Source organism: Fundulus heteroclitus, chromosome 9 (assembly GCF_011125445.2).
Source record: "Fundulus heteroclitus isolate FHET01 chromosome 9, MU-UCD_Fhet_4.1, whole genome shotgun sequence".
NCBI lineage: Eukaryota > Metazoa > Chordata > Actinopteri > Cyprinodontiformes > Fundulidae > Fundulus > Fundulus heteroclitus.
In genome coordinates this window covers 32,218,685-32,246,684 of record NC_046369.1, presented here as the reverse complement: position 1 = coordinate 32,246,684, position 28,000 = coordinate 32,218,685, and the positions used below count along the sequence as shown (strand labels likewise).

General features: G+C 40.1%; 1 protein-coding gene across 1 annotated transcript in view; it reads right to left on the bottom strand.

Annotated features, from left to right (window-relative positions):
- Positions 1 to 1,579: 1,579 nt before the first annotated feature.
- The window catches only part of prdm5 (PR domain containing 5), a 69,803-nt gene continuing 43,382 nt past the window's right edge, over positions 1,580 to 28,000 (bottom strand). The window contains exons 14-16 of the mRNA XM_012861276.3: positions 17,651 to 17,736; positions 10,098 to 10,202; positions 1,580 to 3,603 (exon numbers count right to left, since the gene is read on the bottom strand). Coding sequence (XP_012716730.1) covers positions 3,439 to 3,603; positions 10,098 to 10,202; positions 17,651 to 17,736 — 356 coding nt within the window. The 3' untranslated portion in view covers positions 1,580 to 3,438. The remainder of the gene's footprint in view (positions 3,604 to 10,097; positions 10,203 to 17,650; positions 17,737 to 28,000) is intronic.

Here is a 28,000-nt window from a genome sequence, read left to right as displayed (position 1 = left end):
ATTAGAGTGTGCTGATTTATTGCAGGGGAAGAAAGAAAAAATGTTTTGTGTATCTTTTTTAGACCTGCTGACTAAAACAAGGTAAATTTTTGGATTTTACCCAGAACTGAATCACCTTCTTTTCCAGAGACGCATAAGAATGATTAGTCAAGTTCTTAGAAAACAGTTGTGTTCCTTTGTACCAATATCACCTACACTATATGATACATAGCGAGAATGCATCACAAGCACCACACAAACTTTGTGGTGGGACGTGGCAAACTTCCCTCACATTAATCCCACATAACACACATTTATAGATAAGACAGACATGAGAGCAGTGGTCTCAAACTCAAATTCTTATGGGCCAGGGTCCTGCAAGTTTCAGATGTGCTCCTTGCCCTACAAACCTGAAGCAAATGGCTAAACTGTCTCACTAGCCAGCAGTCAAGCTCTACAGAGCTCTGCTAATGTATTAATATAATGAGTCAGGTGTGCTGAAGCTCAGACACTTAAAAGTTGGTGGACACGACCAACAAGGACTGGAGCTTGAGACCACTGCATAAGCGTCAGAAGCAGGGACCTTTCACTAATCTCCTATTGATATCCGGTGAAAAAGAATGGACTCTTGCAAATATTCCTGTTTCTACCATTGTTTACAAAATTCAGCATAAACGGCACTTTTGAGTTTGAGAGTGCACCTGTATGAACTGGAGGCCTCTCAGGGAGGAACAGTATGCTGGTAGCATAAATAAGCAGAAGCATGGTCCCCAGGCTGTGGCCCTCACTGCCGTGTGGTGGACCAACTCCAGGGGGAAGAGGAGGGCAGGTCAGATCTGCTGGATGTGATCTGACAGACGTCGCTAAGCATGTTCCTGGAGAAAAGCTACAGAACTATAAGCTCAGATGTAATTGAACATGAGGAGCAAAACGATTTAATTGCTGAGGAAACAGTCACACTCAAAAGCATGCACAGAAACATGCTGCAATAGTTACATGTTTTGTAGGGAGCCAAAAGTGCACATGGCAAGATTTATTAAGCTTGAACAACAGGCTGCATGATGAGAACAACTCCCCCCTTAAATCCACTGCTCATGAGATTCTCACAGATCTCAGTTCAGAGATACCAAAAGAGCTGCTGTGGGGGGATGGACGTGAGAAAGAGTCTCCGCATCCACAGAGAGAAACCATCAGAGGCGCTCTTTAGTGTGTGGCTTTACAGATCAGGCGAGTGGTGACTGTGGCCTCAGAAAGAGAGAAAAAAGCCTTAATTAGCCTCCACTCCCTTCAGACTGCCAACCTAAGAATAGGGGTTAGATTAACGAGAAACGAACGCTTTTAATCAACTCACAAAGCCATTTTTTCCCCATTTTCCCCCCTCGATGTCAACAGTTCACAAACACGTAATTAGAGTAAGTGGGGGAAATGGATGTTTGGTAGGTGATGAGGTTTCATACATCTGAAAACCCAAAAGTGTGAAGTGACAATTCACATTTTCCAGATGCAGAATAAACAGCTGGACAACTGGGGATTAATCTTGAGAGCGCTGAATGAGGAAGGAAGTTGAAAATCAATGGGGGGAAAAAAAGAACGACTCCCATGAAATATATAAAACACTGTATTGAAGAAAGATTAATATAAAGCCGTGTAAACGTATTTTATAAGGCACAACATCCTGGGTAAATTCTATGAATAAAGATAAAAGAGTTTCCTATTAAAGTAAACAAAAACAGTACTTTGGTTCTTCTTTAGTTCCTCTGTAAGAGAAATTTGTCCACTAGTGGCCAACAAACATCTTTTGAATTCATATTATGCTTAATGATGGAGTCCAAACAACAAGATCTGCTGAAAGCAGTCAGACAACACAGAGTACCTTCGTAAATTATTCATATCCCATGAACTTTTTACATTTTGTCACATCATGACAACAAACTTCAATTCAATTTTATTGGGATTTGACCTATTAGACCAAAACAAAGTAGTCCACCTCCCACCTTCACCAGGTAGGAGGTGTTTATGGACCAGGAAAAGTTGGAGATGTGAATGCCCAGGAAACTAAAGCTGTCCACATGCTCCACCATCTCCCCCTGTATGTAGAGAGGAGCGTGTTTAGTCTTCTTGGACCTCCTGTTGTCCTAAATAGTAAGAGTATATGGTTTCCAAACAGCTTTTACAATAAAAATCTGAAAAGTGGGTGCATTGGTGTTCAGCCTCCTATAATCTGGGCCAACTGCTGATAAATATTCCACCCAGGGGCAATTTAAACTCAGTACAAATCAAGCTGTTCTGGTGGGTCTCAGAAGTATGTTACAGGATATCAGTGAGTGAACAAAATCACTCCACCAGTCCGGCCTCGGTGGAAAGTAGACAACAAGAAGGCCTTTGTTGAAGAAAAATCATCACACTGAAAACACCATCACCACTTTGCTACATGGTGGGGGCAGCATCATGCTATGGGGTTCCTGTTTTGAAGCAACTGCTTAGCAACTCTACAGAACACAACCTTAAGGGAACCGAACGCAAATGAACACCACACTATTCAGATTTTTGTAAAGAAAAAAAAAATCCCTCACAGTTATGTGTAACTTTGTGTTTGTCTAAACCCAAAAAATCCACTAAAATGCATTGACGCTTGCAGTTGTAACATGAAAAAACATTTTTAAAAAGGTTCCAGGGATGTTAATACTTTTGTGAAACACTGTGTGTCAAACATGGATCCAAAGTTAACTACCTTAACAGTAAAAAGCAGAACCAGAAAGACCGGAGATTGGACTGATGAAAGCTTGTTTCTATTCCCCGGGTTTCATGTAAACAAAAGCTGAAACTCATGAGCTAGTGCAGACCATTCAGCTACTTCCTGTTTTCAGAGCTCCATTCAACAATGCAGTTCCATCACTTATACCATATGCTCCAAAAATAATGTAACAGATCAGAGTTTGTTTGGGCTTCCCTAAGAGCAGGTGTCGGTTCTAACACAACCATGTGAATGGATACAAGTGAAGCCATGAAAAGGACCCTACAGGGAATCTGATCACTGGCTTTCTTCAGCACTTGGCAGCTGGCCACAAACGTGCGTCGAGGTACAACAAGCTCTGGTTAAAACGGCACAGAGTAACACTGGAAAGCGGTCTGAAGGACTTGACGTGAAACACAAGACATTCCTGGGAGCAGACACAGCGGCTCCGGAGGCATACATAGCATATGGCAATCGGTTTGTTCAAATATTAAAAATAATGCGGAAACAGGATGATGGGGGAGCAGAAATTAGATGAAGAGTCTGTGTTTCAATTTGAACATGCCTGCCTTAATGTGTCCCGTATTCTACATGCATCTATTGGTAATACCAACATTTGAGCTATCAGTCCATCTCTACTCGCAGCATGTTCATGCTTTACTGGTACATAAAACACGAGACAGAACTTTATCTTGGGGATCTCATTTGTGCTCCTGTAATTGGCTTTAACCCTCTGTCTCCCCATGGACATTCTCCATGTGGACTTTGAGGTAGTCGTTCCGAGTGAACTTCTTATGGCAGAGCTGGCACTCCGCCATGGGCCGGTTGGGGTTGTGAGTCAGCTTGTGTCTGCTGAGCATCTTCTTCAAGCTAAACGACAGATCACACACCTACAAAACAAGACAAACACAGGCTCAGAATCGTAATGATCACAGCTATTTGAAGAATTCTATGCAAAATAACTACACTGCCTTGCAAAAGTATTCCTACCCCATAAATTTTTGAATATTGTCATTTTGCAACAACAACTTTCATTGTATCTTCTAAGGACTTTGCATGATAGATCAACCCAACAGTTGTATAGTATTCTGAAGTGGAAAAGAAAATGATGCAGGGTTCTAAAACATTTCTACAGATATAAATCTAAAAAGTATGCCATGCATTCGTGTTCATTCCTCTGGAGTTCCAAAATTGTAGAACCCGCTTTTAGTGTAATTACTGCTGGTTAAATCCCTTCTGGGGTATGTCTCTACCAACTTTGCACGTCCAGAGACCTAAATGGTTTTTTTTTCTTTGCAGAATGTTTCATACTCAGTCAGATTAGGCTCAGAGCATCTGTAGAAGATACTTTTTCAAGTCTTGTCACAGATGTCTTGTCAGTTGGATTTAGATCCAAACTTTGGTCATTGTCCAGCTGGAAGGAAAACCTCTAACTCAGTCTCTGCTCTTCTGCAGCCTGTAACAGGTTGTCTTCCAGGATTAACCTGGATATATATCCAGCCCTCTTTCTGTCAACTCTGACCAGCTTCACTGTCTCTGCCTAAGAAAAGCACACCCACAGCATGATGCTGCCACCAAATGCCACAGTGGTAATAATTATGCTCAGGGTGATAAGCAGTGTTAGCACTTTCATGAACCTTACATGGCTCGGGTTAGACATTAAACAACAATTCCTATGGCTCAACAATGAACTTCTCTTTGCAGACAAATTAGGGGACTACTCTAAACTGTAGTTCTCTCACCTCAGCTAAGATTTAAGATTTTAAGATAGGCTTTATTGATCTCACATTGGAGAAAGTCACATGTCACATCGGCTCAGTGATCAGTAGTACTTAGACTGCTTTAGAATCCAGCTGATCTTTGATTTACTTCAAGCGTTCTCTCTGACCTGTCTAAATGTCCCTTAGTCTTCAGGACACTTTTGGCTCACTAATGTTCTTCAACAAAACTCTCAGGCCTCCACAGAGCAGCTGCATTTCTCCTGAGATTACCTGAAGCAGATTTTATCTGTGTCTGTGATTTACAAAGACAATCTGTTGCACTAGATTATATTTAAAGGCATAAAGCTAAAGGGCCTTGAGTAGAAATGCAAACAACATTTTGCAAATTTTATCTGTAAATTACTTGAAAGATTGGTATTGTGTATCCTTTTCTTTCTTTGTGCTGGTCTATTGAGTAAAGTCCCAATAAAATACTTTAAAGTTTGTGGTCGGAAGACTTTTCTGAGACACTTTTAACTACAGCTTGTATTTGTCGACTTCTTTGGCTGACGGGGGGTTTAGGCTTATTGCACAAGCACACGGTGATACAGACTCATTTATAAAGAAGACATAAAGCATGAGAACCCTCTACCCCCACCCCAGTTGAGGGAGGGATTGTACACTACTTTAACATTTATCCTAAATAAGTCATTTTACACTGATGACTCGTGCCACCCCCCGTATCAATCAGGATAATCCAGCATTGGCCGGAATTCCGTTTTGACATAAAGCTGGGAGAATCTCAGCATGTGTCCTCGGCTCCATCTGCGAATTACATTTAGAAAGTCAGACAGCATACATCTGTGGCTGTGCAGCATTAAAGAGAAGCTCTGATAGAAAAGTGGATCACATCGGATATCTACATTGATGTCTTACCTGGTTGCTACTAAACACGGCTCAACAATCCGCAAGGCAGACCCAGAGGCAGTCAGCTATTTTAATTTGTTTAGAGTGAAACAGTGACGGGGAGCTGATGAGCAAAGAGCCTCAGCTTTTCACTCTGACCCAGATGTTACTGGTAATGCCTCAACAACATTTCAGTACTTTAGTGGCAGATGCTGAATCCGCAGCTCTTTCTATGTCCAGAAAATATTTTTGGAAGCGTGCGATCCCTTTGTCTGACTCAAAATAAACCACCCTAATAAAATCCATATGTTCTTTCTGTTATTTCCTCTGGTTTGGGGATCAAATTAATTACTTGGAAATGTCTCTTCTGAGGCTGGAAAAAAGAAGCCGGATGAGTGTTTGATATCATTGGGGGACCCTTTGTGGTGATGCTTAATAGTCAGTGAGTGGGATGCTGATTTTGTGGCCTCTAAATATTCCTGCAGATGAGTCTCTGGGCAGATAAGTTTTCTGTTTTAAAGCTTACTGGGCTTTGAATTGATAATTTAAGAATTTAGTGTCCACCGTCTGCTGATGGTCATTCAGTAATGCTATATATATATATATATATATATATATATATAAATATATATATATATATATATAGATAGATAGATAGATAGATAGATAGATAGATAGATAGATAGATAGATATCCAAGTTATATTTCGTATTCTATTTCCGCCTACACGTATCTAAACTGGGAAAATGGGGGAATCTGGGAAATTCCTAATGATGATGATTCCTAATGATAGCTGATATAAGGTAACAAACTCGACAAACTATTCCCTGTAGTTGCACCATTTTACAGAACAGGACAGATATAGTCATACCCAACAGAGTAGAATATTATTGAAAACATATTTTTTTTCAGTAACTCAATTCCCTGGTAAACATAGATTTTTTACGCCCAGATTTATGTTTTCAAGCCTTTATTTATGTTAATTATTATTAGTTTCTGTATACAGGTAGTGATAATATGAATTATAATAATTTATAATATTTTGAATATTAGATCAGACCAATAAAAAGCATTTTTAATAGAGAAACATGTGCTTAATGAAAATGATCTTTAATTCCTGCTTAAAGGTCATTATTTTCAAAAGGTAATATTAATTTGACAAATGAGCTTCATTCTAATCTTTTGCATAAGACTGCAGATATGATTTATCTGTTTGATTATATAGTATATAATATAAGTAAGGACTTTTTAATAATCTTTAGAGTGACTGTTAAAAACTTCAGTTTTGGAAGAATGTTAACTTTTTAAGGTTTTACTGCTTCAGTTTCGCTGTTTTGTAACCGGGACCCATTAGGAAATTTTGAAAATGTGTTTGGATAGGATAAGTGTTTTTAAAAAAAGAACTTGGCAAGCCTGTTTATAAAATTTAATTTTCAATGGAGCCAACTGAAAGAAGACCAAGAATAAGCCTTCAAAGTTCTCCTTTGATGCCTTTTCAACGAAAAAACTCTCCAGATCTCATAAACAGTAACTATCTCTCTTAACATCTTCGTTTGTCATCTAACCTGAAGCACAACTGCTCTCTCAGAATAGATCAGTCTAAGCACCACTGGTATAAAGCGCCTTTCAAAAGTATTCATACTTATTGAACTTTTCCACATTTTGTGGCATTAAAACCATGACCTGTAATGTATTTTACTGGGATTTTATGTTTAAGACCAACAAAAAGTAGAGCTGTGAAGAGGAAAGTAAAATGATACATGTCTGAAGGAAACGTCAACACCATACCAGTTCCTTGGAAAAGTCTGAGATGGAAGGAAAAGGGTATATTGATTTCCCATTTTTTAACAAATAAAACCTTAAACATGTGATGTGCATTTGCATTCAGTGCCCTTCACTCTGACACCTTTTAAATAAATTATAGTTCAACCAATTGTCTTAAAAACTGACCTACTTAGTAAACAGAGTCCACCTATGTGTAATTCAATCTCAGTATAAATTCAGCTGTTCTATGAAGGCCTCTGAGGTTTCCTAGAGAACATTAGTGAACAAACCACATCATGAAGACCAAGGAACTCGGCAGAGAGGTCAGGGATGAAGTTGTGAAGCTTTGAACATCTCACTACCAGACTAATAACCTACCAGGACATGGTCTTCCAATTAAACTAAGCAAGGAGAGCATTTGTCAAAGAAATAACCAACAGGCCCAAGGTTAAATCTGGAGGACTAGCAGAGATCAACAGCTCAGGTGGAAGAATCAGGACAAAAGTTAGTCATCCACTCCACAAATCTGACACAGCAAACTTGAAGAACTAAGTGTCCAGGTCCAATGATACCAAAAACAGACATTTCTAACTTACATCCAAAGCGATATGTGTGGCAGAAAACCAACACTGATAACTGCTAGAGGTGGCAACAGACAGTCTGGAGGTTTACCTTTCAGTGAGACAACTAAGTATACACACATATGTAATGGTTTAGATCAAATTCACATGTAGGAATGGTGCAATTAAAGTCATGTTCAGGGACACTCCTTTCAGTCTGTCTGCACTGGGCTATTTTGCAAAAAATAAATAAATAAAAAAATACAAGGGAAAAGCTGGTAGACTTTTAGCTGTAACTGCAGCAAAAAGGGGGTTCTGTGTTGACTTTGATGACTAAATCCAAACACAGGTTGCATTTTACAGCTTTTTATTTATAAACACTTTTGAAAACCATGCATAACTTTACTTCATATCCCCAATTATGCACTACATTGTGTTGGTTGTTCACATAAAATCCATATAAATTGAAGTCTGTTTTTGTAATGTGACATACTGTAAAAAAGGTTCTGGAGACATTAAAGGTTTTGCAAAGGCACTGTAAGGCCCTGTGGACATGACAACAATTAATTAGAAATGGGATTGTTTTTCTGATCTTTTCTGATCTGTGTGCAAATGAAACTGGTAGAAAATCTAAAATATGTGTAATTTCCTTGCCACACCAGTAGTAGGCACTAGGCAATATCGTCTTTGAAACTCAACAAAATGTGAGCAAACACTCCCTGCTTAACAACGTGCCACAAGTCATAATGAGCATGTGCAAGTGCTTCCCCAAACAGGAATATTTGTTTTTCCTGTCTACGCGACAATGGAGTCTGGGATGTTTTCAAAACGCTGCAATCTAGAACCCATTTTAAGAGAAAACATATGCTGATGTGGTATACATGAACAGTAGAAACCTAACAAAACTTTTCCATTTTCACCAAAAACGATTGCCTATATTGACTTGTTTTCTTCCGGTTGTTACTTTTCTTGGTTACTTTCTCTTCCCTCTCGCTGGTCAAAGAGTATAGATGGTCCTCCATTTTAACAGAAAATGGCAACGAGAATGATCTACGATTCTTCTTTGCTTGTTTTATTCTCGTCCTTCGCCGACAACAAGTCATCATACAGAAGACAGATAGGGGAAAACGCATATGGCTAAAAATGTCCCCTTTCGGCTACTGAAATCAGAAATGGCAACGTCATTATTAGACTTTGCCAGATTAGTTACACACTGTCCCTTGAAAAAAAAAAAAAAACAGAACAAAAACCACTATAGGAATGTAAATCTTGCTATTGGCCACCTACGTTTTAGAGGTTCAGCTTGTTAGCAGTGAAAATCTGCGCAACTAAGTAAAATAATCTTCTAGGGTATTAGAGAACAACTTTTCTAAGATTTCAAAGCAAAACCCCAAATTCACTCCAGACATACACTACCAGTCAAAGGTTTGTCATTCAATGGCTGTACCTTATTTTTATGACTCTCAACACTGAAGATACATGGTGAAGACATCAAAACTATGACTCAAAAATATATAGAATTGTGTATATATATATATATATATATATATATATATATATATATATATATATATATATATATATATATATATATATATATATATATATATATATACACTCAAAACATGTTGTATATTTTAGCTTTTTCTAAATACCACCCCATTGTTTTCAATACTGCTTTGGTCACTGCTGGCCTTCCCTCAATGGGCTTCATGAGGTTACTCACCAAAATGGTTTTCCAACTGTCTTGAAGGAGTTCCCAGAGGTAGAAATAAAAATAATGACAAACCATTAAATGAGAATGTGAGTCCAAACCTTTGACTGGTAGTGTACTGTATATCTGAGATAACAGTGTCTTGGAAACTGTTAGTTATGCTGAATATAATAAAGCATATGTGGTCAGATTTAACTTCATTATGACTCCAAGTAAAAGTAGCTGAGGAGCAAATCAGCAGTGGAGACTCAAGTGACATTACATCACATGTCTACATGCTCAAGAACTGTATCAGAAGTATAACTGTAACCTAATCTGAAATTTTGTCCAACGGCATTATAAAGTAGTTTGCAACAACTGAGTCCCAGAAATTCTGTTGACCGTTTTCATCCGGCAGATACATTTCAACAAAAGGTATTTAAAGTTTTGCATTAAAAAAGGTAAAAACACTGACAGGAAGTTCTGTTGCCTGTCCCCACACCCCTTTCTCTGTGAATAATTATTACTTCTGCAGTATTATAAGCAGAGGGTAATTTATCCCTCTGATCCTCTCAAAGTGTTTACGTGAGCTCGGCCCACTCTGCCCCTCAGGAGAGGCAAGATCTCTATCTGGCTCTAACCGAGCTCCACATCTGGCCTTGTGCCAGAGCCCCATCACATTTACACACAGACAAAACCAGGCAGGAATCACGAAAAGTCAGTCTGCTTTGGAGGCAGAGCCGTGACCGCCGGGCACTCACATCACACTGGAAGGGTTTCTCTCCTGTGTGCGTCCTCATGTGCTCGTCCAGTCCTCTTTTCTGGCTGAAGGCCTTGTTGCACTCGCTGCATTTGTACGGCTTCTCCTGCAGAGACACACATGCACACGGTGAATTTAAAGAGGGCACTTGGTATGACAAAGTGCGGCCATTTTTCATCACATGTGGACAAAACCTGGAAGAAGAAAAAAAAACATAATGACACACACATGTTGGCGCATACACAGAGAGAAAAACAAACAGGCGTGCAGGAAAGATGTGGCAGTGTCCCAGGTTCACTTTCACACCCCAACACTCTCCCTGTATACTGGTGAAGATATGAAATGAAAGGCTGAGGAGCTCCTACAGCAGGGAGGAAATGGCCAACACGGGGGCCATCAAAAACACATGGATTCCTAAAAAGAGTAAAGAAAGCAAGGAACAGAAAATCCCTTTGAACATGTATCAGTGCGCTGGCACCGTAGGGCTGTAGAATATCAATCCTCTGTCTCCACACCTCATCAGTTTACCAAAGAACATTTCCTCTGCCGCTTTTGGAGGCCCTTCTTAGTCAGCCAAAGCGGCTATCTTGCTGTGGGTGTGTTGTTACAAGTATGCATGTATGGGTGCGTCTGCGTGTGTGTGTGTACAGTATGCCGTATGCACCATGAAGAGGGCGGATGATAGGCGTGTGCTGCTCGGTCTGAGAGGAAACAGTGCTGACACTTTAAAGACTTTAAGAAGAAATGAGGAGGAGATAGCAAGGAGCTAGTTCCCACTGTCGCTCTTTTTGGGAAACTGCCTTTGACAAGTCTGGCTGATAGCAGAGGCTCTACCCATTTTAGGCTTAGTTGTCTTGGGAACGGGGTGAATGCAGGAAGCAAGGGTCCTGGGAAAGGCGCTATCATGTGGGCCGGGCAAGGAGTGCCCAGTGACACAGGAGACAAAAGGAGGTAAAGATCAGGTTCACTGCATGTGTGCCTGTGAGCAGCTTTAAGGATGCGACTGTTAGTGCGCATGTGACAGAGTGAAGGGGAACAATGGAAATAAAGCCCCCTGTGTGTGAGAGAGAAGCCCGCCCCACGGAAACAGATTCTGTTTTGATCAGATTCCCACAAAAATCCACGGCTTTGACCAGAAACATCATTTATCCATAAAACAACTTTACATTTCAAAGAGCACATGGATGGACCTTTTAAGTAACACCCACAATGCATCACTATGACCCTGGTAACATCAAACATCTGTACCTGGTGACCTTCAGCCCTCAGCAGCTGTTCAGCCCATGACCTTTGACCCGACCTTTCCTCTGAATCCGACCAGTCTCCACAAAGAGCACATCCAGAGATCTGGGGATGGAGTCTTGTTTATTCAGTCCAAAGCAGCGGATCTTCTCATATGACACATTAAATATGCAGGTATTTGTAAAGCAGCACGCAGGCAGGAAGTTGCTCAGCACCAATAGCCTTCAAGTCAGTAAGAAAGCAACAGCCAAGCTCACAGTAAGGGATTTTTTTTAGACAAGCTGGCAGCATGGCTTAAGGCAGTGTCAGCCTTTCAGGGACCCTGCAGGATTGATTGCCATGTTATTGTAGGAGAAAAGCTGTCAGGTCAGAACAATCTTGTGTTTTTTTTTTCCTCCTGGTAGCACAGTGGGTTTAAGGTAAAATCCTACAGGAGTAAAAAGAAAAATATCACCCATAACAAAGATAAAATTATAACCTATTCAATAGGTTATAACTTAATTCTTTCGGAAGCAAATTTAGCTCATTCCATATTCACGCATAAAGACACAGAGAATCCAGTCTGGATGTACTTTGAAGCAGGAGATTCCCTGCTGGCAGAAATGTTTCCTTAAAGTGACAAATGTGATGGAGCTTGTTTCAAAGTAAAGGATGCAGATGGAAAAAGTGTGCCTTTTTTTTTTTACAGCTAATTAGGCATGCTGACACCACATTGTCAACAAACAAGTTCAAAACAGCTTTGCTCACGGTAGCAGAAAACCATGTGATGCAGACTCTTTTACCAACATGCACACAACTAGGTCAAACTGGGTGCACGGCACAGTGTTGGAGTTTTAGCCATCAGCGCTCTGTCTCGTCGACCTGAAGGCAAAAGTCTGAATAATCTATGATCAGGATGAGTTTGGTCGAGAGTTATATTAGCTGCCCTATCACTGGCCCGGGACTTGTACATGTCATGAATGGATGGATGGAAGGTCCGTCTTGATAATCCTCTCTGCAGATCTAATTGTTAGTTACAGTTTGGACATGTCAAGTTTTGTGGAGGAGCTGAACCACACAGAGAGGGATGAATACAAGACAGACTGAATGATGGCAGTGTAGAAGAGCAGCTCCAGAGGAAGGTTGTACTTCTTAAGTTGCAACAGGATATACAGTCTCTGCTGGGCTTTTTTTCAAATGGTGTCAATGAGAGGCTGGTTCCTAGGAACTGGAAATGATCCATGGTAAGCACTATTGTTGAGGATAGTGAGGGAGGCAGAGTGAAGGGGGTTCTCCTGAAGTCCACCGTCATCTCCACAGTCTCTTGTAGGTTTAGCTCCAGAAAGTAATGGGTGCAATGGAGGACCAGCCAATCGTCATCCTGTATGCAGAGTCATCAATGTCCTGGATCAGCTCAATAACAATAGTGTAATCTGCAAACCTTAGGAGTTTCACAGACGGGTCTGCTAATGTTGCAGTCATTAATGTACAGAGAGAGGGAGGAGAGGGGAGAGGACACAACCCTGGGGGCGCCAGTGTTGATTGTTCAAAGATGTGGACATAGCCTGCTACACCACCCAACAGGTATACAGGTTATTATATACTTATAGTAAATTCATTATTTCATAATCAAACACATGACATCAAATCAGAGCTTTTTTATGTCAAATATTTAGTTTGAGAGAGCTGGTATAGTATGATGAACATTACATTTTGTGTTGAAGAGGTCTGTAAGCTATAATGTTTTTGTAAAGATTTAACTCAGCAACTATGGGCTTATTTCACTATATAAATTGTATTAATGCAGTTTAACTTTCGATTTATTTAGAAAACGTAAAATATTTTGTAGTTATTTATTGTAAAAGAGAAATCAATATTGCGAGTCAGAGTTAAAAAAAAATTTAACCAGATAAAATCACTGATCAGGGCATCTCTATTACTAATTTAAACATGCCACAAACACTTAAAAGGGTCATTTTATAAACCATTGCAAATATTTCTTCAGTCAGAACATCTCATTAAACCACATTCATTTAAACTTGAACTTAAAAAATGTGAAAATAACAGAAGCCTGATATCTGCATCAGACTTGTTCCACTTTAGTTTGCCAGGGATGTGGTTTGCTGAATGAAACACACGAAACCCCAACTCCATCCATCTGAAATCATGTGTTCATTAACGGTGAGCTGCAGCTCCTTCAGCCAAATGACATTAGTTTTTCTCAACAGTGACTTCATCCAGCTCTGCTGTTTGTAACTGTTCAGCCCATATTTCAGAGCACGGTGAGCAAAGGCAGATCGGGGGAAATTCAAAGTAAAAACATCAGTCAGTTTAATCAGCAGCACACTACAAAATTACAACTGCCTGTTTCTACAGAGTCAGACCGACTTGAGCAGGATATCTCCACTGTTGAGACACTGCCACAGGCAGAGCCATGTACTGTGCTCTGGGAAGTATTAAAAGGAGAAAAAAACGCTTCGATGAACTATCCTGACAGGCTGCAAATGTCACAGTCAAGCTGATAATGGAAATCTTATATAAAACATATTTTAAGTCTATTTTGTCATAAGTAACACATATGTCCAGATGCTTCGATGGTTAGAACGTCTTGTTTTGACTAAAAGCTTAAATAAGTTGAAAACCGATGCCAAGGAAGGAGCAGTGAGTCCCAGCTCAGGGAATAAACTTATGAAAAGTGAAAAGACTGCCTTTAAGGTTTTAGTTTACCCCACCCTAAACACTTCCTAACATTACGCTAACTTTAAATCTTTACCATTCATGTAGTTTTGCAATCCGTTTTCTGCTTCATTCTTGTAAAGTGTATTAAAGTAAAAGCATGAGGAAGAAACAGAATTAGCTGATCTGATCCCAGGTATCGGATTGAGGCCCCGATCACAGCATTTTTATAATGATCTGCATCAGGAGTCCCAGGTAAAACTGACCTCCTGTTGCTGGTATACACTTTGTCAGTCAAATCAAGCGATCCATACAATGCTTTGCAAATTATTATTTTTTAAATCCTGCCTAGGTTTGTCTCATGTCTATTACAAAAGTGCTTTTTTGCTTTTAAAATTGCAAAAGGTAATTTTTGTAAAAATGTATTATTCACACATTTGTTAAACCTCTAACTATGTCCTGACGGTTAAACACAAGACAGATAACCAGTGAAAAAAATCAAGTTCCTCTGGTTCCTCCCAGTGGCCCTACCACTATTTGCAGAAATGCTCCGCTCCAGGTATGAAACAGCCAATCAGAGCCAGGAGGCGGATCTTAGCAGTGTCAGTATCACTCTTGTGTATGCACTGCTCACACCCCTCCCCCTCACAGCGAGAACCGAAACAATCTGCTTTACAGGAAAACTGCCAATCTATCAAGTGCCACTTGTTCAGAAAACAAAGACAGATAAACAGAAGAAGACCAGTGACAAAAAACAAGCTAAAAAGAAAGATTTAGACCGAACCCAAAATAAAATAAGCGTAAAAATCAGAGCAGCACGGCAGGCTCCATGGTGGGAGAGGGCTGTAGTGCAGCAAGGAGCAAGGAGGAGGGACATGTAAGGTGTGCTTCTTCAAATATTCAGATTATGTCCATGGTTTTCTCTGAACTCCCTACTGCAGCTTTAAAGAAGCAATAAGCGATGTTTCACCACTAGGTGGTGGTTGAGCACTGTCTATAGACCAAAACAATATCTGTGACAAGCCGCGCCTCCGGCCCCTCTTTTTCATTCTCAACCATTGCCTCCTATATGCATATTTGTAAAGGATAGAAACACAGCAAAACAGCCTCACCTTTCGGAGGAACATTTCTAGAGAAGAAGTAAGTAACTCATACCTTTATAATGCTGTTAGCAAGAGAACATTTTGATCTGCTGGGGGTGCTCTCCGCCATGTTGCTCCAATGCTGTGCTGCTCTGACGGTGGCGTTTTAGGGCAGGGAAGGCCTGAGTCCTGAGTGGCAACTGTTCACATGCACGTGCAATAACATATGCGCACGTACATGCATGTGCGGCCAGCCCGGCTTGTTTACATAGCTGGGCTGGAGAACAACACAGAGATATGTGGTGTGTGACGTCATACCATAGTCTATCTAAAATATTACCTTTAGTTCCTCACATCACTATTTTTTCTTTCTTTCCATTTTAAAATAGTTAAATTTCACTTATTGCTCCAATCTTCCCAGTAAAAGAGACTACTGCAGCTTCTGGTCTGTCTGTTTCCCATGACCTGCTCTGCCCGCTGTGCTCAGATATCCACAGATAGCACTTAAGTTGCTTTGCTTTTAACACTTTAAGCTTTTGAAGCAGGAAGTAAGTTGGTTATTTGTATCCATATTATGAGCTGAAATATTAATGAGTTTTACCAAAACAAAACATAAATATAAATACGCTGTGTAAGCATTTATTAGCATGGTTTATTGAAGCCTGTAGTTGTGTGTCAAGTCAAAGAAATCTTAAAACAATTATAATGCTATGCTCTTTTTTTTAATTGTGTATTGTCAAAACTGTATAGCAGCTTTCCAAATCAAGCTAACCCAGGTTGGAGCAGCTTGTTCACTGTCAAGAAAAACAAATAGGAGAGGCTCCAGCTTCCTGAACATCTTTGACCAGTGAGTTGGGAATTATACTGATTAAATGTGGTGTGTTATGTGGATGCACATTACAGTTTTCAAGTATATGTATGGCATTGGTTTTGAACAGGTAAAGGTTACACCTTATCATTTAGATCACAGGTGTCAAACTCAAGGCCCGCGGGCCAAATCTGGCCCTTCAAGGTAAATTATCCGGCCCTCGAGAGCTAAAAAAAAGGCATATATCTTTTTATAGTGTATAAAACTGTGCCTCCTGTAAGTGTAACTCACCCCAATATCAACTTTTTTTGCAGATAAACTGTATAAACTGGGCCTAAGAGTGCTACTTTTATGTTACTGTGCATTTTTTATACTACTGTGTGAACTGGATTGAAATTATGAAATGAAAAGTATTGTCTCTACACATGCAAGCGGCCCTTTTAATGACTTCATGATGCCAAAGTGGCCCCATATAGAAATTAGTTTGACACCTCTGATTTAGATCATGTTAAATAATATGCATGTTTTTGATTTGCAATATAATTTTTTTTATTTAATTGTCTGCTGATATCCTTTTTAATTATTTGTTCAACTCAGCATAAATATGTGGTCATTTATATATTTGCAAAGAAAGCCCCCGTCTGCATTTCCCTTCTTCTTTTTATTTGACTGTGTGGAGGGCGTTACTCTTTTGGCCGGGGATGAGTAGACACCAGCCCATGACTGTAAAACTAATTTATGTCTGTGTCATAAATATAAGTAATTTCAGCAAAGAGAGGATATTGGCAGAAAATATGATGATGCTTTACCCTTTGAATTATGACAATTAGTTAACACTTTGTGAATACTACTGGCCAGTAAAGCTGATTATGTTAGGGCACAAAGCTGGAGCCTAGACAACAGACAGGAGAGGACCTCTAATGATTAAAACTTTAAAAATGTGAAATATCAGTTGGTGATGGGAATCAGATGATTCTCATCTTAAACAGCCCTGACTGGTGACGGGCTTGAGGGAAACTCAAAAGCCCAATATTTTTTTGAGCAATGAATCCACACAACTTTTCAGCAAGGAAGCTGTCACCGACAAAAGAAACTGTATAGATGTGCTTATATGTATAAGATGCTAAACACAATTCCAACATATCAAGAATGATGCCCATTCTGAAATGAAGCACCACCAAAGATAATAAGAAAATTAAAACATTTTAGGGTGCAACGGTGGCGTCCGTGCAAACCCATGTACAGATGCCTCGGTCCTCGACGCAGCCGTCCAATATTCAAGTCCTGGCCTGTGGACATTGCCACATGTCTTTCCCTTCTTTCAACCCTATTTCTGTCATTCTACTGTCAAATAAATGCCCTTCGTGCCAAAAATATGAAAATCACTTGAATCACTTTTAATTTGTTTAACATGTTTTCGTCACTTCTATCTAACCGGAACAGTTTTTTAGCAAACGATTGAATTTTAACTAATGCTTTCGACTGATAACCTATGATTTAAAATAACGATGCCAACTCTGTATCTGCTCCTGGTGTTACACATCATCATGATGTTGCTATCAAAATTCTCTCAGAGCCTTTGTTTCATAAATAGCTGTTTGACACAATACCCTTGACCTAAGACAAGTAAATGTAAATCAACCTTGAGTTAAGAGTGAACATTTATGCTAGATGTGATCAAATCTCACTGCTGTCACTAGTGTGTAGTGATCAACAGTTTAGTAGCTATACAGTGAGGGTTGATGCCCGTGTGGAGAACAAACGTACCCGAGTATGAGTGCGGATGTGCATCTTCAGGCCATCATTCTTGCTGAATGCTTTGTCGCAGTAGGGGCACTGGTATGGACGCTCACCTAAGACATGAAAATCAGTTAGTGAACATTTCAGATATAAAAGCATCCTTAAGGCCAAACAGAAGGAAATATGAAGAATCATGAACAACAATTTAAACCACACAGTGAAGTATAGTCCATGTATAGCTGTGTTTCTTCCTTTAAATAGTGTCACTAAAAAAACTAATGTGACCACACTGCTTGCGTGGAATGGATCATTCCCTTAGAGCCGTTCATGTCTGATGCACATCAACTTTCCACTGTGGAGCAGAAGCTTGTGGTGGTTACTCTCAGTGGCTTGCTATCGGAGCTCCAACTGGCCGGCAGTTTCAGAGCACATTCAGCGATCTAGCTTCTCCTGGTTGGATCAAAAGCACTCCGGGAAAAGTCTTATAGATCCTATCTGAGCACACACTGCTGATGACAAAGAGAAAGTGACAGGCTGTCAGTCAAATGCTCCACTGACACATGGATCTGTTTACTATGTGCTGATCCACTGGCCCGATAAGTGTCCCAAGAGCTGATTGCTAAGCTATGGAAGAGAGCAGAGGTAATAACCTACAGAACTGTGCAGAAAATAAAGCAGCACAAAGCTGACCCCTAAAGAAAAAGAAAACGTAATGATTAAAAAATCTTGTTTGAATCTTTCCAAACCGATGATCAAATCAATTCCTGAGTCGAATGCATGAAAAAACTGGAAAGCTGCCATCTGCTGAGTGAACTAAACTAAACTAAAGTTCTGGTTAGAAGTTTAAACATGGAAAAGAATAGCACATTAATTTAAGATTTGTAAGGCCACAGTTTAAATTTACCTTTTCTAAATTGGTGTGATTGTCAAAACTACAAATTGAATCATTATAGAGCAAATGATCTGTAAAAACAATTCTTATGTTTGAATTGGATATGTTTGAATTTATTGTAAACATGTTTCTAATCAAAACAGTCAAAATTCTATATGCAGACTCCTCTGGTTTGTTCTCCTGCCTGTACTACATGTCCTACCTTCCCTGTGCTCCATTTTTTGTAAAATTTTATTCCTTCATTAAACATCAAATTTTTGTCACCAACTCTGCATTTGGATCCTCCTTCAACCAACCTTGGCAAATGAGGCTCTCAAAGGTCATAAATAATGTCTAAACTATCAAGCATGGTAAGGGCACCATCATGTCGAGGGTCTGCTTCACTTCCAGTGGTACTGGTGCATTGAACACCAGAAGTGGAATAATTAATAATGATGACAATCATCAAAATTCTTCAATTTCACGTCGAAACAAGACCTTCATGGTTGGAACATGGACACGGCTGGTTGTTCCAACAGGGCAATGATCCAAAGACTCAATCAAAATTGGTTCATAAATGGATAAAACAGGCTAGCAATAAGCCCCTGGAATGGCCTTGACCTCAACACTGTTGTAATTTTATGGACTAGGCTTAGAGCTGGGTCCGCCCCAGGAGACCAACCAATTTAATGAACAAAAAGTTGGGTTGAATAATGTGGTTTCTCTTCAACTTTTAATGGACCTGTATCCACATTTTAGCAGGGATGTATTTTGAGCTTTTGTGTATGTATAAATTTGACTGTGTGTTGATTAAAGAAAATACAGAAGAAATTCAAAACCTGTGCACCTAATTGTGTTTTTTTTTTCTTTTTTATAAACCTTGAATTGGTTTTTAATATGACCCCTCCACCCACTGAGAAGGATTGTTAACATGATATTCAGGTCCATAATGAATGTGTGTGCAATCTTCTGACCATAATCATATTCATATCAATGAAAATGAACACATCAACATAAACATGTCCTTCAACAGAAATATAGCAACCTATTGTTGTTTGAGCTTTCCCTACAACAAGTTAATCCCATATCTGCTTTACACAACCATAATCTGTCATCAGTGGCTAAATGTTGAGCAGGCAAGCAAGTAATTTTATTGATGGGGGAGATGTGCTGCCCTTTTAAATAATAAGGTTAATTAGCTGTGTTTCTTTGGGATTCAACATACCAAGATGCTTATTAAATCAGAAAAACCACCCTGGGAATATATGAGAAGAGTAATATTATTCCACTGCTATAAACACGCTTGTTCTGGAGGAATGTTTTTCTCTTCAGTTCCTCTCATTTGGTCCAAGCTAAAACCCAAAAGGTTGATCCAACTGCACAGAAAACACTTAGTGGGTGTTTTTTTTTTTTAAACTGTTTTTTATCAAAGGTCAGCTCAGAAAAAAAAAAATCATGTTCAAGGGCTTTACCCTGACACTTTTTATTTACATCCCACAAAGCCTGTCTGTCAACAGAAAAGTTACAACAGCTGTCATGTAGCAGATATACAAGTGGACTTCTAAACCCACCCGCCATAAATCCCCCACAAGAGGGCTTCAGAGGAGCGGCACAGTGACACCGGGTAATAAAATGCGCAACCTCAGGTTGGTGTGGAAAGGGTTAACGGGACATATGCGGTCTGATCACATGTAGTGGAACATGTGCAAGAGGACAGCTTGGAAATGTGTCCCAAATCCCTCTACCCCCCACAGCTCAGCACAACTCTAGCCTGCAGGAGGCTTTTTGTTGACAAACAGCGAAATCTGAATCCCAGATGTGTTTTGAGAGAGAGCAGAGCAACTCTTGTGTTATATGTAGCATGTGCGGTATCAGGTTCAGGCGCGGTGTTAGCTTCAGGGAGTCCTGTTGAAGGCATTACTGCGCTAATGGCCCGGTGGCTCAGCTTGATAGCGTACTCTGCGGCTTGGAGAACATCCCTCGCAGGGGCTGGCTATTGTCAGTTAATACAGCGCACACACTCCAGCCGGCAAACACAGGACTACACACCAATTCACCTACTTAACCTATACACTCTTTGGTTCTGAACATGTGGGTCTCATCTGGAAAATGCAAGAAGAGAAAATGACGGAATGCAATATTATATGAGGAGGCCATTCCCATTTGGACCCTTTAAAGAAGCCACTCAAGACTACTTGCGTTTACCTCTGAATCAGCAAGGCTTGGAATAAAACTCCATCTCTTAGTGAGACAGGAAACAAACAAATGCTACTTGGAAACTGAAGCATTCCTCCAGCATCGGTGTGTGTTAAGCGCGTCAGACGATGAGTGTCTGCTCTGCTGAGTGTTACTGTAACCAGAAACCCCCCACTTATTCTCCAGATTGAGCCAGATTGTTCGGGGATTACGAGGGGTGACTGCAGCGCTGAGCCGGGGCTTTATGTGTGCAGAGATGGTAACTGATTTAGCATGTGCTGAAACTGTACACCGTCTTTTTGACCCTGGGTGTCTACCCCGCCCCCCCGCTGTGGCCCTCACACCCCTAGTCTGCTAATCGATCCGTTTGGCACGATTTGTGTGTCGTATGTGTGTGTGTGCGCATGTGCGACTTTGTGTCTGGTTAGCAGATGGTCGACTTTGTCATTTTGCCTGCCGCGCTGTGTTCGTGTTACGGAGAGCTCTTTGTAGCTTCGGGGCTGCGGTCTGAAAGACATTAGTGCTGTCGGTCAGAAATTAATTCTCGGCTTCCTCCAGTTGACACAGACAGTGGCCCTCCACGGTCCCGGTCTCTCTACCCTGTGTCACATGGCAGGGGCCACGCAGGTAATGTAACATAAGCATGGTAAAGATAATAAGAGATTGACGTTGATTGTCAAAGATGCATCCAAAAGCGTCACAGCTGACTTTTCTACTAAGGTCGGGGGATCAGATTTCTCCGTTTTCAAAAACAGTTTGCTTAAAGTCATTCGTGAAGATGCGTCAATCAGGAAAAAGTCTAACAAAGATCCACAGCCAGTGACGGACTGGACGGTCTGGCATTTGGGCAGATGCCAGAAGGGCCGCGCACCCTCATGGGCCTTTTGGCCCCTCGTGGGCCGTTTGGGCCGGCCAATCACGAGGCGGCATGTTCGTCGAGTGTGCGCGGTCCCTTTCACCCTGTTAATTGTAGGCCTACACTACCTCACGGCCCACTAATAAGCCAAATGCAGGGTTTCCCGAGGCGGCCGCTTCCGCGCAAAACTTGTCCCCCCCCCCCCCCCAAAACTTGTCGTGTCCCATACCCCCCCCCCCCCCCAAACTTGTCGTGTCCCATACACCTCGCCCCCACCGCTCAGCGCAAAACTTGTCCCCCCCCCCCGCTCCACATGTGAGACACTGGTTGGTGAAAATGCCAGGGTCGTTTCTTAATTCCAGTCCGTCACTGTCCACAGCATACAGTAAAAGTACACACTCTAATCTTTAATCTGAGTAAATGTATATCCAGCTGTTCTGTGAAGGCCTCGGAGATTATTAGGAAAAATTAGAGAACTAAATGCATCACGGAGACCAAGAAGCACAGCAGACAGGTGAGGGACAGCACTGCAAAAACAGAACTAAAAATAAGTAAAATTTTCTTAAAATAAGTGTATTTGTCCTTGATTTAAGCAGGTAAATAACACTATTTGCCAATGGAATAAGATTTTTCCTCCTAAAATAGGAACAATTCATCTCCATCATCTTATTTCAAGTGCAGGATGTCTAATTATCTTATTTTAGGGGTAAAGATACTCATTCCATTGGCAGATAATCTTATTTACTGGCTCAAATCGAGGACAAATAGACTAACTTTAAGAACGTTTTACTTGTTTTTAGATCCGTTTTTGCAGTGAGATAAGTGGTAGCTGGCCACCTTCACATGACAGGCCAAGAAGCTATTGGACCTCTCAGGGAGATGCAGAGATCCTCAGCTCAAATCAGAGAATCTGCGGGCAGGAGGAGTATAAGTTATGGTCTTTAGATTCTATTTGAAAGAAGAAGTCCACGGCTCAGATGTTCTGCTCTCAAGTCCACGGCTCAGATGTTCTGCTCTCAAGTCCACGGCTCAGATGTTCTGCTCTCAAGTCCACGGCTCAGATGTTCTGCTCTCAAGTCCTCGGCTCAGATGTTCCGTCCTGGTCACTAGTCTTCGGCTTCAGAGTTCCTCCTGGTCAGTCTCTCCAAACGCCTCCTGCCGGCCAGCTTCTGCACCCTACACCTCCGTCTGTTGAAAGACTCTGGTTCCATCATCATCCATCTTCCACTGTTTCCAATAAACTCACTCCTGAGAACTAGCTCTGTGTGTGCGTGCTGTGTCCGGGTTCATCCTAGAAAAATATCATAACAGTTTCTTCCCATCCTGAAACAAGAAGGCTCAGCTACAAGATTATGTGCTGACTGGACGTGATTGCTCAGCTGTGCATCTTTGTTTTCAACTGAGGCTGTAACTATCTGTTCCCCCACCCTTCAGTACAGCCTCAGTACTGTAACTAGGGAAACGCCCCAAACTTAATAAAACCGAGGAGAACGCTGAGACCGGCAGAGTGGGTTGGAGATTGTAACTGTACGGTCTCTTCCTACTCTCCTCGCGAGCCAAGCCAAACTAATTGTCTTTGTGCCTTTCTTTCTCTGTGTTGAATGATGTTTTAGGTATTTAGACCAGGCAGGAAGAGAAGACTAAACTAGACTAAAGGCATGAACTTTCTGGCCTTTATGCAAAAAAAAAAAAAGAATACGAAATATATTTTGTGAAACATAGTAAGAACTGCATCATAATGTGGAAATGTTTTCCTAAGTAGGGGAAAGGAAGATAATTTTAATTGATATAAAGATGCATAAAAAAGATTTAAAAAAGGTTTGGAAAGATGCCTTGTTGTATATATGACTTGCTGTGTTTGCGTGTTGTGTGTGACCTGTATGCATTCTGAGCCTGTCTGCATCATCAAAAATGCCATCATGGTAACACTTGATGACTGTAAAGATTCTTGATTTGTCAGTATTATTTTACATTCATTGTTTTTATTATTTATCTAAAAGCTTAACCAACGAATTGGCCTTTGGCAAGTGTTTCTTTTAAATGTAACATTGCTGTGTGTTGTCCCTGCTCACACAAATCTAAAATAAATAAATGAAGTTAAATACAAGACAATCTAGGAAGAGAACATGTTAGAGGCTGCAAAAGCAATGAGACTGGGGTGAAAGGTCCACTTCCAGCAAGAAAATGACAGCCAGAGCTACAGCTTAGATGAAAACATATTCCTGTAGAACAATGGCCGAATACAAATGTACGCCACGCTTCTCAGAACGTTGTTGTGTGTAAAGGAAATATTGAAAAACCATCACAATTTTCCTTCTACCTCCCAATTATGCAGCACATTGTGGTGTTACATAACAAAAACCTGACTAGATATATTGAAGTTTGTGACTTCAACACAAAAACATAAAAAAAAACATGAGAACATGTTAAGAAAAGTTCAAGGTGTAGAAATACTTTTACGATACGCTCTAACCGCAGCTGACCTGAAAAAAAACGCTTCTCAATTTAAATCAAGCATCTCAGTAAACAACGCAGGCCATATTCATCAAAGCAGCACAGAAACAATTCGGTATAAGTTGCCTTTGCTTCAGAAGATTGTAACCATGACCACAGCCAAGACAAACAAAGTCATCTGTGAGTAAATAACTCTTGAGTCCTGCCAGATGTTGGTTGTTTCGGGGCAGCTGTTCTGTTGCAGGCCCACTTGCTGTATCAAAACATTAAAAATAATGTTGTATAAATAGCCCCCGCAAATGTAACGGCAGTCCAAACAATTGATGCTTCGCACAACCCCGGCAGTACGGCTAAAGCAGGCTAAAAACTGTGTTCATTGCAGTTTTTCATCCTTTGTGGTCTCCATGAGAAAACCTAGATTTGGACAAAGCACAGAGACCTCCTTATCTCGTGCCGCAGAACAATCAATGCTACGGCACTACGGCAGAAATCGCACACAGAATACAATTTTTTTTTTCTGCCAGGGTCGTTTCTATAATTATGCAAACATTTCAAAATTCACATGGCAACGATTTAGTCGTGTTAGCAAGCTGCAACACTAGCCTTTGCTTCGCTGAGGCACACACATCAGAGCAAACGTCAGTGAACCACCCCTCATTCAAACCCGGTCTGAGGAAAACCAGACACTGGGATTTCCCCTGTACGTAAAAAAAAATAAAGCTCCACTGTAAACAACCTGTTAATAAGAGTATATAAGTTTTGTCTATAATTATTACCCGGTGGTTGGTACCAGTGGGAATTCAGGCCTTTTGACTTTCTGTTTGGGTGTGAAACAATGCAGCATAAAAGAATGTTTACACTAAGTAGCATATGGCTTTATTCAGACATGTCAGGACCTTGCTGGAAAGATCAACATGTAGAAGCAGTGCTGCTGCGGAAAAACCGTAAGAAGATGAAGACTTTTAATGATCACTTATGGATTCTGAACATAAATTTACAACAGAATCTCTAACATACTGTCGCGGAGACCACAGAGACTCTGGGGCATATTTTTGGTCTCATGTATCCTTTTAACCTCTGTAATCAGCTTCACTGTTTCTCAGTTTGAAGTCAGAATTGACCCTTTGAACCACGTACATGCGCTGAGAGTGATTTCCAACGTTATTCCTTCATTCATTCATGCATCTGGCTTTGACTAATGTTGAAAACACTGAAGGGGAGGCAGCTGGTGTGATCATTGTTGAGGTTGCCTGATGCTTTTTTTTAACCCAATAAGCCATCTCTGCTTCATGTCTCTGCAGGGGCTAAATGTTTTTATTGGTCGATTCAATTTTGAAAGAATTTCCATAACAGGCCTAAATTTACACCGTTAACTGTCTCAGTTACACCCCCTTGCAAAGTGTTCTTACCCCTTGAACTTTCCACATTTTCTCACATTACAAAACATTGGAGTATTTACCTGGGACTTTATCTCAGTGTTATGAAGTGGAATGAAATGGAAAAATTAGTTTTTTCTAAATGTAATTGAAAAGAAAAATCTGAAAAAAGTGAAGTAAATCTGTATTCATCCCCAGTTATATTTAGAGACTGATATCTTGGTCTATTCTTCTCTGCTAAAAAGAAAAAGCTCCATTGCAAAGGTGTGTGTATATATATATATATATATATATATATATATATATATATATATATATATATATATATTAGGGCTGGGCAAGTTAACGCGTTAATTTCGTGTTAATTCATTAGACTATTAACGGCGATATTTATTTTATCGCGCATTAACGCATGTTGCTCACATGCTTTCAGTCAGTGTCAGTCAGCACTCACGGCAGCACTCTCCCGCTCCCCCTCCCCTCTCGTACATGGCTCAGCGGCGCCAGCCAATCAGCACGCAGGCTCAGCCTGGCCCGCCCACTCAGCTCTCACACAAACTTAACAAACAAACAGCTGAGAGAGACCGCAGCAGCGGAAAAACACGAACAGGGGAAGTAGCACCGTTTGGCTTTATTTTAATACCGTAAATGAAATCAAGCTGTATGTTTTGTAAAAAGCCGGTTCATTTCAGTGGAAACACAACAAATTTATCTAAGCACGTGAAAAAACATGAAAACGTCGAGCCCCAGAAACGGAGAGAGGAGACGAAACTTCTCTCACTGCCGACAGACCCACAGACGTCTCTGACTGAGGCGTTTCAGTCCTCCAGGGAACATCCAGGTAGATCAGTGGATGGATGGATGGATGTTACTGGAGCCCACACATAACATGTAATTAAGACCTTGAAAGAACCCAGTACATATATTAAAAAGTGTTATTTAAGATAAGATAACATTAGCAAATCCTTTTTTTATCCCACGACGGGGAAATTTATAGGATTAAAGCAACAGGCAGGTGCACACAACACAGACAAAATTACATAAGGATTGAAATATATAAGAGGTGGATTAGCGAAAAAACACTGAACATAACATTATTATTATTATTATTATTATAATTATTATTATTATTATTATTATTATTATTTAATTGTAATAATAAAATAAAAACCACAAAACCCAAAAGGTCAACAGTTTCATGATACATCAAGCTTAGGGACTGGCTAATATACAGCAGGTCAAAAAAGGCCATATTTTGGCTGCAGTGCTTGCTGTTCTCTTATGAGGAAAAGATCAACTAGTGCACTAAATTCAATAGATGGGTTGAAAATATCCAGTATAATATAAGTGCTACAAATGTTACAACACTTTTGTTCATATGGCAGCAGAACATTAAAATAAAAGTGCTCTTTACACTACTTTTGAATTCATTCTTGGAGTTTGTAAATACAATGCGATTAATCGCGATTAAATATTTTAATCGTTGCCCAGCCCTAATATATATATATATATATATATATATATATATATATATATATATATATATATATATATATATATATATATATATATATATATATATATATATATACACTGTCAAACGATAAAACATTTTAATAGTGATTATTCGCATAATGTTAATAGTTAACTCATGATTAATTGCAAATTAATCGCATATTTTATCCTTTTATTTCTGAAAGTGTAAAAGCCTATTTGGGCATTTTAATATGCAATTTTGCAATAAATGACACTAATAAAAACATGCTAAATACTCTTGAAAGAGAACTGTTTAGCACAGCTTGCATGTGCTGACACTGTAACTCCAGAGTACTTCATTTAGCAATATGATTCAGCCTTATTTTGTCAAATACAAAGACAACAATTTAATAAGCATTAAAGTATGCTATGGGTTGGGTATCTGCAATGGTACCAGCGTGTAAAAACTCATCTTCAGAAGCAATCTCTGCAGCGTGTAATCTACTTTTAGCAGTTATCACCGGTTATTGCAATCATAACTGCAAAAAATACGGGCAGAAACAAGCCCAAAAAACGGCAACAACTCATGAAATTTACAAGCGACTTTAGAAAAAGAAGCTTAAAGTTGCATGGAATAAGCGCACTTGGCAACAGTGAGCACGGGTCTGTTTTGCTGCAGTCTCTAGCATTTTTGGAACTACAGAAAGTGCAGAGGGTAAAAGAAACACAGTTAGGGAACTTGTGTATGTTTTGACGCACGATTAACGGGCAACAAAAAAATTGTCGCCGTTATGGTCTGATAACGTAAAAGCGTTAACAACCATTTAAATCTGACAGCCCTAATATATATATATATATATATATATATATATATATATATATATATATATATATATATATGTGATGGAAAACTAGCACCGAGTGTCACTCTGAACACACCATGCCCACTGTAAAACTAGGTGATGGCAGTATCATGCTGTTCGCATGGCGAGGGATCAGACACAAACATGCATGTTAACCGTGATCCTTATGTGGATTGGCAAGGGTCATGCCATATAGAGCAAGCTCATTGCAAACTTGCCTAACCATGAACTGAACACAGGACAGCACCATGTTCATTGTTATTTGTGAGAGTGAGGAGCATGCAG